The 11,556-nt window shown below is 41.3% G+C and overlaps 1 protein-coding gene across 1 annotated transcript in view; it reads left to right on the top strand.

Annotated features, from left to right (window-relative positions):
• Positions 1–7,541, top strand: part of LOC137430909 (parathyroid hormone/parathyroid hormone-related peptide receptor) — a 189,385-nt gene extending 181,844 nt beyond the window's left edge. Inside the window, exon 13 of the mRNA XM_078782470.1 lies at positions 4,801–7,541. Coding sequence (XP_078638596.1) covers positions 4,801–5,061 — 261 coding nt within the window. The 3' untranslated portion in view covers positions 5,062–7,541. The remainder of the gene's footprint in view (positions 1–4,800) is intronic.
• The last annotated feature ends 4,015 nt before the right edge of the window (positions 7,542–11,556 follow it).

The following is an 11,556-nucleotide window of genomic DNA, read 5'->3' as shown; positions in this document are numbered from 1 at the left end:
TCTCTCCCCCTCTCTCTCTCTACCCCTCTCTCTCTCTCCCCCTCTCTCCCTCTCCCCTCTCTCTCTCCCCCTCTCTCTCTCTCCCCCTCTCTCTCTCCCCCTCTCTCTCTCTCCCCCTCTCTCCCTCTCCCCCTCTCTCTTCCCCTCCCTCTCTCTCCCCCTCTCTCTCTCCCCCTCCCTCTCTCTCCCCCTCTCTCTCTCCCTCCTCTCTCTCTCTTTCTCTCTTTCACACGCTCTCTCTCTCTCTCTCTCTCTCCCCCCCCCCCTCTCTCTCTCTCTCACACACGCACACACACACACACACACACACACACACACACACACACACACACAATCTCTCCCATTACTTCTTGAAGGCGGGAGTACACTATCCTGGATGGGGGGGGGGGATCTCTCGGTCGCTCCTGTGAGATTGATCAGCTATCTCCGTGCCGTGGTATAGTTTGAGAGAACTGTCTGGGGCTATACTACAACAACAACAACAAAAAACTCAACTCATGCTTGACCATGGAAGTAGATAAAAGGGTTCGTTTGATGATCCTTTTGAAGTCAAAGTGTAAGACTGTCAGTTCTTTTCCAGGATTGAAGGACACGTCCCGTATACCAGACCAGCTCCTAATCAATTCCAGATCACCAGATTGATGCAGCTGCTGTCTGCCTTTTGCTGAATTAGGGTACTGTATGACACAATGTGGGGTTGACTGCAAACAGAAGATGTTTTCCCACGTTGATATGAGGAACAAGGCACAGCCAAAGACGCATTGGGCCACTCCAGCCTCTTTTGGGAGAGGAGAGGGTTATATTGATAGCAAGAGGTTGGCTGCGTAAGTGGAGGACTGTCGTCGGAAATCAAGGAATGAAGGTGAATTTGATTAAAAGCACAATTTTAATTAAAGATTTGAGGTCCATTATATCTTCCTCCTCACTTCAGTCTTTCAAATGTGCTTGAAATCTTCACCCCACGCACTCATCCACACACATCTACTATATCTTGTGCACCTGCTGTTTCTTTCCCATTCTTTCCTATTCTGTTCCTCTTCAGGCCATAACTCGTTTTTGTGTAATTCTTCTTTCCTCCTTGTGTTAGTCCATTCCCGCCCTCCCTCTCCTCCATATGCTTTGGTACTCTGTGGGCCTGCTGCCCTTTGCCGTATATATACTCCATGAGCCAAGACCCCTCCATAAAGAAATAAAAACGAATTTTAATGAATAAATGAAATCTATTTTAATTAGAAAATTTGAACTCGATTTAAATAACTGAAATATATAATTTTTGATCAATACAATTTATCAAACTAGACAGTTCATGGAACACCTTGTATCTTACCCTGTGCAGCAGTGAGAAAAAGGACATGGGTGGGGTCTGCGAGCAGCAAATTTGATTGGTTGAGATTATGTAAAATGTCATAATATATTGTCCCAAGTACTGCAAAACAAAAGGTTTTTGAAAATGCCAATAAGGGGAATTGTGTTCTACAGTGTTCAAGTATATAATTCAATTTAAGTGAAATTGATTTTAAAGGTTGTAGAAAATATTTTTGGAAGTTTACCGTCGTTGATGCAGCAATTAATGATTGGAGATAATTATGGCATCATACGTCACGTGGTGCGGACGCCATCTTGGAAAAATGTTTCATCTCTATATCTCCGAAACCGCTTAATAGAAAAAATTGAAGCATGGCTCGTTGTCGAGTACTCCCCATGGGGAATAAGATATGCTAATGATGATGTCATCAGTACCTTCATTATGACGTCATAATTTGACAAGTACAACGCTTCATCCTATCAGTATGAATTTTTCTTTTCTCTGCAACTGTTAGTCAGATGGACATGAAATTTTCACAATCGGAGTGCCTCCTCCTGTATAATTTTAATGATAATTATGACGTCATAGTTCACGTGGTACAGTCACCATCTTGGGGAAAAAAAAAACGTTGCAACTCTTTATCTCCAAAACCGCTCCATGGGGGAAAAAATGAAATGTGGCTCATTGTAAAGAACTCCGCATGGATAATGGATAATACATTTTGTTAATGATGGACGTCATTGGTGCCTTATTTATGACATCATAATTCGACAAGCACAAGGCTTTGGCCAATCAGTTTGAAATTTAATGAGTGTGATCTATGCAACAATTATATTAGAGAATATAAACTTATGATGTCATCGGCCACGTGGTCCGGCAGCCATATTGGATCCAAGCAAAAATCTTTGAAAACCTCCTCTCTGAAACCACTTAACCGATCAATGTAAAACGTTAACTAATTGATCAACTACCCATGGGAAATGAGGTTTGATAAAGATGACGTCATCAGTCACGTGGTCTGGCAGCCATATTGGATCAAAGAAAAAAAACCTTTAAAAAACAAGAGTTGCATCGCACCCAGTCCTTCTCAAGACTGTGCAGGGTAAATATTCCATGAATACCATCCAGTTTTTTTTTTAAAGAAGTACAGTCATCGATATATTATTATAAACACCAGTGTATGGCCAAACAGGAATGCAATTAACAATGTTACATTTCCATCCACTTTCATGCAGGTGGTGCACCACCATCTTCTCCCCATCCTGTCCCACAATTATTTTACCCCCATTGGCCCAATTTTCATCCACTGAAATTTCCATTCAGATTTGCTAGAAATTAATTACTGAATATGCCAATCTCCATTTGAGAGTCAATTAATCTCAAGATGAATCAAAGAAAAATATTATTTCATAATCTTCTAATTTAATTTTGATGCATTTTCACTGCAACAACCATTTCGTTGAATTACCTTAACTAGTGAGATACCCGTGCTACGCATGGGTGGGAGGCCGGAAGCAGACAGGCAATGCAGATACGGCGAATGCTAAAGTATGAAACCAACAAATTCCACATTCCTGTGGCACCCTCAGTCGCACGTCAGGCATGGACAACAAGTTCGTGAAGGACTTCCATGAAAAACGTGCACGTTCGTAAACAAACGGGTATATTCACGTATAGAAACATCGATCGTGGGTCCGTGGCGAATCTGCATATGGTGATCCGCAAAGTTCACGTTTGGAAAGTAGAAACCATCACAGCATGTCGTCATTTACTTGAACTCGATATCTCTTTTTTCATTCCAAACAACATAACTCTAATCACAAATTAATCACAAAATAAACTTTTAACAACATTGTTAATGTTTCCTTCATTGTAAAAACTACCAAGTCAACAGTTAAAGGGATTTTGAGCCGATAGGTGTTACGGCCTTGGCAAGATCGATGGAGACAGCGATCTGTTAGCGTATACACCGTCCAAATAGCTACGTGGAATTCTCTCATGTAGAGATTAAACTCACGTCGTTTGAACTTTGGCCGAGGTCATTATTTACTTTTAATGATGTTTATATATGAATCTAAAAGAAGATAATTGGTTTTGGGTCGTCCTTTCCGCATATCTCGTGGGATTGTGAGTTGGAGAGACGACCGTGATGGCGGGGAGGGGGTTGGCATTCTCTCAAGCAAGGATTCAACCCATGTCCTTATCAAAGGTCTTTGTCTGAGGTCACTGAGTCCGATTGGTGCAGCCGATCGGTGCAGCTGTGCAGCGATCGGTGCAGCCATTTGTGCGGCACCCGGGAAAATAGCGTTATGCGTGAGTCCAAACCTGAAAATGCTGGAGGCCAAAGTTGAAATTGGAAAAACAATATACCCTATTTTACTCCAGGAGATCCCAGGATTACCCACCCAAAATATCGTTGCGATCGGTTCAGCCGTTTTTGCGGTACCTTCGAAAGGAACGGACAGACAGACAGACGGACGGACATTTGGTGAATTATAGTAAGATTCAAATGGAAATCTACTCTATTCATTCTTACTCTTTGCTTATTGTTTCCTTCTCATTTGCACTAAGGTGGTAGATTTTTTTTTCAATTGGTACCTTGACAAGTATTTCATGGATTTATCGACCAACAGATGAAATTATTCATGACTCTGCAACACAAGTCATCCTTGGTAGAGTTGCACAATTTCACAACTTTCATCCTCAGTTCCGTGACGATTTGTTCCCTTTGTTTAAAGACGTGACTCTTCAAAAATCCCCATGGAAAATAAAAATAAATGGATTTAACTTGGGACAACCGGCGGGCCATTATATTACATCCGCCAACGAAAGTGGACAACAGACGTGACACCGAAGGTGGACGGAGGTTATGTTTTCCCCCCATTAATTGGTTTCTGTCTGCAGGGAGGTTGAGGGAGATTATGCAATCGTCAAAGGTTTCATCAAAGTAGGCAAAGATAGCTCACAATGTGAGAAAAGTGAATGTGGAAGGTGGTTCCACAGGTGTGTGGAGGGGGGGGGGGGGTGCGGGGAAGAATAGATGAGTGTAGGTGAGCAGTGATTCTAGCAGTGGTTTGGGATTTAGGCAGTTTCACTTGGAGGGGATTGCTGGTGAATCGCATACGTTCTGCAAATACCTGAAGGGGGATTGGGGGGGGGGGGAAGCAGAGCACAGAGAGGGCAGAGGGTGCAAGATCAGAAATATGGCAGAAGAAGACGGAGAGACCAGTGACCTGTTGGCGATGGCGAAGTGATAGGCCCATCGACTCTCATCGTGAGAGATTGCAATGTTCTTGAAAGTATTTGACAACAGATATGAGTTGACCTATCCTGGACTATATAAGTAGGTGAAATATATAATTTGTCATTTACGCAGGTGAAGATATTTGATATCGATTTTTTGCTTACATCTCTAACTCTTTCTGTTATATCTCTATTCTATTGCCAATTCCCCCTGCCCCCCCCCCCCCCTTTCATTGTGTATATCTACATAGGTTCAGACAGAGATCAAAAAGGCCTGGACTCGCTGGAAGCTTGCTCATGGTTCTTACTTCCATGGCGGATTAGGTCGTTGCGGTGCTGGGAATCTCCTACCTTTAGCCGCCTCCTCTGTCCGTTCATCCTTGGCTGCAGTCGGTGGTTCAAGACGCAATGAACATCGACACCACACATCGATAACAGATGCCTCTTCTCGAATTTCTTCACAAATAGTGACTGATGAAGCTGTGCAAGAAATACCCAAAGACACAAAATAAGGTTCCAAAAAGGAATGCGTCAATGTGGAAGAAACATATTATGACTGGTGCTGTTGAGCCGATGTTGTCCTCGAGGGTTTATGTTTTCGGGTTGTCCGTCCGTGATAGGTTTTCATTACCGTGATAACTTAAGAATTCCCAAATAGATCTAAGTCAAATTTGGTACTGTCATGTATAATGATGCAAAGATGAACTGATTAGATTTTGGGGTCAAGAGGTCACATGTCATAGCTGATTCTGTTACCATGATAACTTGTGAACCAGTGATGGGATTTTGACCAAACTTGGTATAAGTATATATTTTGATGCAAAGATGAACTGATTCGATTTCGGCATCAAAGGTCAAAGGTTAGAGGTCATGCCAGGTAAAAATGTGATACTTGGGAACAGCTGAAGGGATTTAAATCAAACTTGGTACAACTACAAGTATGTATAATGATGTAATAATCTGTGCGGAGGCATATCGTTCGACATCGCGACGTCAAAGAGTGCAGTTCTAGTTTTCTTTCTCTGAAGCCATTAAGTATTTAAGAAAATGTTCCGTTTGTTTCCTTATTCCTCCCATGTTGAATGTAATTTGTGATCTTCATCGTTTTGTTTTGCTGCTTGTTTTGTTAATAACAAAAGAAAAAAATTATTTCACTGCATCAAAAACATTTTTCTTTTCTTTAAAAATGTTTTTCCTTTGGTTTTTTTGTTTGCAATTGTATTTAAGAGGCATTTAACATCTGCAACAGTTTTCCAACATTGATATATCATTCACTGTGGAAAGCATCGATCTGTTGGAAAATGTCAAGGCAAGAAAAGAAAATAACCGATGCCACTGTTCCGTTTTATTTTATTTTATTTTATTTTATTTTTTTTGTGCGTAAACGTAAAAAAAAGAAAAAAAGAAAAAACGAAGTAGATCAAATTGAGGTCATGCTGATGATTCATTCCTTATTCAAGTGAAGTGGCCATATGAGGTATTTGTTGCTGAAAGATTCATTTCCTGCGAGCAGGTTTAGATGCTATCTTGGTTCTTTGCCCGGGTATGACACTCATACTGAACAGGCTTCTCTTTACGGCATTTCCATCCTGAACAGCATTAGCTCTTTTAACCAAATATGTCGATTGGAAATTCGAACATTTCTTTAATCTCCTGTTGATTACTCTATACATTTGATGTTGGATATGCATCTGCGTTAGATTAATCAAGATAGGGCAAATACGAATCTGAAATAAACGGTTCCTGTAAAAATGTGCAAAGCAGAAACACATTGAGAGCCATCTAGTTATTTGTTATGCAATGGTGGGGAAGGGGAAGGCGGAGGGTCTTGGGGTATGTTGTGCGGAATAGTGTGCACAAGGTGTGGGGTATGCATTGGCTTAGTAGCTCTGATCTGAATCACAATCATTATACAACGTTTTTTTTTTTCATACTTTCCCTGTTTTTCATCTTCAAAGGGAATATTTTGTGTTTTAAATGTCTATCCTGGTATTTAGAAAGCTATAACTTTTACAGAAAGCTCTACCACAGAGTAAGCGAGCCTGACAAGTTCCAACTTCCTGCCCTAAACTTCTGAGCCGAACACCACCCATTTAAGAATGACATACAGTATACGTCCGTCATTTCAGCACCGAAGATTCGCATTGAAGAATCAAATGATAATGAATTATATAAAAATACATTTTTCAAGAACAGTGTTTATTGCACATAATACTCATGCTGCTCACCCCTTGGTGTCCAATCAGTGAACAGCAAGAAGATTGAAAAAAAATTGATCAATGTCCACTGATGTATGTTTCTCAAATCCGCACCAGGCGTCTTACGAGTCAGGTTGTAAATAATGACACCATGCAGGGAAGATGAACTTGAGTATACTTTAGTCGTATGAAAAACTGTGCTGTACGCCATGCTCTATGGATGCCTCAAGCCACATGTACCTCTACACTTTTGTGGTGTATCTTACTCAGTGATTTCTAACTGAATAAACAACCTTTGTCAGCCTTAAACAGTTATAACATATATAATATTGTAGTTTGAATATATGTGGAGATTTATTTGGCAGATGTACTACCTATATGTAATAATAGTTTGCCATGAGCAATGGAAATAGTCCACAATATACTGTACGTTGATCAAGTTGGTCTTGTACTGCAATTCACATTTTAAGTGTTCATTTTAAAACCTTATTTATTCTAGTTATTTACACTGGTATTCACTGCCACTTCTGAAAACACTGGGTGAAAAACAGAACCTACTCTCTGACAAAATTTGTTTTGAGGTAATGGGATTTAAGGTTTACTGGCCATGGAAACACGAACCAACCCGTCCATTTATGTGCACGCTTAATTCAATCTCGAGGGAAAATTCAGATATTCGTTTCTGGTTCTCACCCACTCAGATCTACTTACTGGTGTGAACATCCTTTTTCTGCATTTTTGTGAGTTTCTTTTTGTAATTACAATTAGCTTTAATAAATGTTTATCCAACAATTACTTTATTGGTGCTTGTTTTTTTTTTCAAACTTTTGATCTAAAGCTCATAGTTGTTCCTGTACATATGTGGAACACACACATGCACACATATACACACACACACACACACACACACACACATGAAACACACTAGCAACGGTACCCGCCCTATGGGCGGGGCTTCAATTGGGAGGCCCAAATGAAATGGCAAAATATCAGAAATTGAAGGCTTTTTTTATTTTAAACGATTTATATAAACATCCATTAAATCATATCACACGCAAATCATCAAAATCTAAACAGTATTTGTAGAATTTCAATAAAAGCCACATCCCTGTTCATATCGGTAAATATTATTCCATTGTGTTTGGAAAAACTGGAAAATTGGAGAAATAGGAAAAATTGGAAAATTTGAAAAAAAAATTGGAGAAACAATATAGCCTATTTTACTCCAGGGGGTCCCAGGCTTACCCACCCAAAATTTCGTTGCGATCGGTTAAGCCGTTTTTGCGGTACCTGGGAACAGTTACACAATCACATCCCACACAGTATGTGTATATATATATATATATATATATATATATTTATTTATTTATTTTTTCTACAGTATATATATATATATTTTTTCTACAGTATATATATATATATTTTTTCTACAGTATATATATATATATATTCGATATATATATATATTCGAAAAATATTCCATATTAAATGCCAAGTATATATATATATATATATATATATATATATATATATATATATATATATATATATATATATATATATATATATATACTAGACGACCCATGACCCGTTGGGTCAATGTTATTATATATAATTAAGGGGTTACCATGGTTACAGTGGGGGTCAAAGGTCAACCTATGGCGAAGATATATAATTTTCTCACACTTTCTAATAGAGAGGCAAAATGCCATATAAAACTAAATTTACTGGTTCTAATTCCTTTTATTTATCAATCCTCACATAGAAGAGCAGTTTTTAGTAATGAGCAGTGAGGAGAAGACCCCTCAGCCAATGATGCCACCCCGCAGCCAATGATGTGACCCCTCAGCCAATGATGCTACCCCTCAGCCAATGATGTGACCCCTCAGCCAATGATGCTACACCTCAGCCAATGATGTCGCCCCTCAGCCAATGATGCCGCCCCTCAGCCAATGATGCCGCCCCTCAGCCAATGATGCCGCCCCTCAGCCAATGATGCCGCCCCTCGGCCAATGATGCCGCCCCTCGGCCAATGATGCCGCCCCTCGGCCAATGATGCCGCCCCTCGGCCAATGATGTCGCCCCTCGGCCAATGATGTCGCCCCTCGGCCAATGATGTCGCCCCTCGGCCAATGATGTCGCCCCTCGGCCAATGATGTCGCCCCTCGGCCAATGATGCCACCCCGCATCCAATGATGCCACCCCGCATCCAATGATGCCGCCCCTCAGCCAATGATGTCGCCCCTCAGCCAATGATGTCGCCCCTCAGCCAATGATGTCGCCCCTCAGCCAATGATGTCACCCCTCAGCCAGTGCCCCTCGGTCAGCTCGCCTCGGCCTTGATTGGTCGCGAGGGCTACCGATCCCGCCCCTCTTGATGACGCGTTGGCAAAGCCACGCCTTGTTCCTCGCGCTTGGCTGACTCCTCCCCCCCCCCCCCCCCGATGATGAGGTGAAGACACGCCTTTCTTCTCCGTTGGTTACCTCGTGCGTAATGGAGTCAAATGCAGCAAACAGTGGATGAAATGCAGCAAAGTGGCTAAAGAGTCAATTGCAGCAAACCTGGCAAACCTGGCACTTGGAAGCTGCCATGGGGTGTCGGAGGGGCCTACTCTTATTTAATTCGGTGCAATGAAGAGTTCGGTGCAAGCTTTATTACCCCTCAGCCAATGATGTCGCCCCTCAGCCAATGATGTCGCCCCTCAGCCAATGATGTCGCCCCTCAGCCAATGATGTCGCCCATCAGCCAATGATGTCGCCCCTCAGCCAATGATGTCGCCCCTCACGATAGCACAAACGATACTATTTGCAGGAAGAATGTCGTATCAACCCTCCGACGGCGCTACGGACGCGGACAACGAATCACACCTCACGTCTATGGACGCGAATAGCAACATCCGCACGAATCAGTCATCAATGATTTTCATTGACGCGCCTGGAGGCACAGGGAAGACGTTTCTTATTAACCTGATTCTCTCTAAAGTGAGAGCGAGTGGAGAAGTTGCCCCCTGCGGTGGCCTCATCTGGCATAGCTGTGACATCATTGGCTGAGGGGCGACACCCCTCAGCCAATGATGTTACCCCTCAGCCAATGATGCTACCCCTCAGCCAATGATGCTACCCCTCAGCCAATGATGCTACCCCTCAGCCAATGATGCTACCCCTCAGCCAATGATGCTACCCCTCAGCCAATGATGCTATGCCTCAGCCAATGATGCTACCCCTCAGCCAATGATGATGATGATGCTACCCCTAGACGACCCATGACCCGTTGGGTCAATGTCAGTTTGAATAGATATGAGAATAGAACTAAAGCGAACGCTGGACATCATCAGGGAGATTATTTGGGCCAGCAAGCCATAAGGCTCACCTCTCCAGCGTTCTAAATCACTTACCTGTGACACGTGATTTCGGCCCTTATCTCCGATCACGTTGACGGAAATCACCACAGCATATCGTCAAGATCCCTCCAAAAGGCTCGTCTTTGTCACATACATCACGCAACGTGCGATCCACAGCCTCGAAACTCTCTCTCCTGATCATAGGACACTCATCCCACACGATGAGTTTTGTACTTCGAAAGAGGTCTGCGATAGTGGAATTTTTATCGATGTTGCATACGCCATCTTCCCTCGGTGTCAGAGGGATTTGGAACCTTGAGTGCGCTGTTCTTCCACCAGGCATGAGGGTAGCAGCTATGCCAGATGAGGCCACCGCAGGGGGCAACTTCTCCACTCGCTCTCACTTTAGAGAGAATCAGGTTCATAAGAAACGTCTTCCGTGTGCCTCCAGGCACGTCAATGAAAATCATTGATGACTGATTCGTGCGGATGTTGCTATTCGCGTCCATAGACGTGAGGTGTGATTCGTTGTCCGTGTCCGTAGCGCCGTCGGAGGGTTGATACGACATTCTTCCTGCAAATAGTATTGTGTTTGTGCTATCGTTTTGCCGATTATCAAATGACAAATAAATTACATTGTGAAAATTAAAGATTTCAAATAAACCTATTTAAAGTGTATGCGCATATAAATAATAAAAAAAATCGAAGAAATATCTCTCGGTAATTTCCTGAAACATATTTTACTTCCGGGTAATAATGTTGAATGAAATGACGAAGATATATACTGTATGCCTGTTATTTTAGGCGGTGTATTTTCGTATATCAACGTGGCGCGATTTTTAAAATATACCTCTGCAATTTCCCGTGTGTGCGTGAATGTTCTCAATTATTTCTTTTACCGAGTCTAAAACCATCGATAAAAATGAAATCAGATGGCGACTTAGATTGAAGATAAAGGCGTGAAACAGACTCAATGGCCTTGAAGATACAAGCCTTTCAGAATTCATTTCGTTCTATAAACGGAAACTTTCATCGGATTTTCTTCACGTTTTTTTTCAACCGAGTCTAAAACTATGTTGGCGACTGTGAAAAATGAAATGATATATCGAATTTGATTTGAAATAAAACTGAGAGAGAGAGCAAGACACCACGGGCCTACAAAACAGGCCTCAAAGCTATGCGAGTTAATAAAATGGTGGATATTACTACTCTCTCAAAGGGGTAAGCCACGCCCCCGGACCGATCGAATGTTACATACAAACACGCAAGATTTCAATTTTATAATTATATAGATATATATATATGTATATATATATATATATATATATATATATATATATATATATATATATATATATATATATGTATATATATATATATATATATGTATATATATATATATGTATATATATATATATATATATGTATATATATATATATATATATATATATATATATATATATGTAT

Source organism: Myxine glutinosa, chromosome 7 (genome assembly GCF_964187855.1).
Source record: "Myxine glutinosa chromosome 7, kmMyxGlut1.1, whole genome shotgun sequence".
NCBI lineage: Eukaryota > Metazoa > Chordata > Myxini > Myxiniformes > Myxinidae > Myxine > Myxine glutinosa.
Note: the sequence above shows the minus strand (reverse complement) of the source record. Positions and strands in the feature narration are given on the sequence as shown.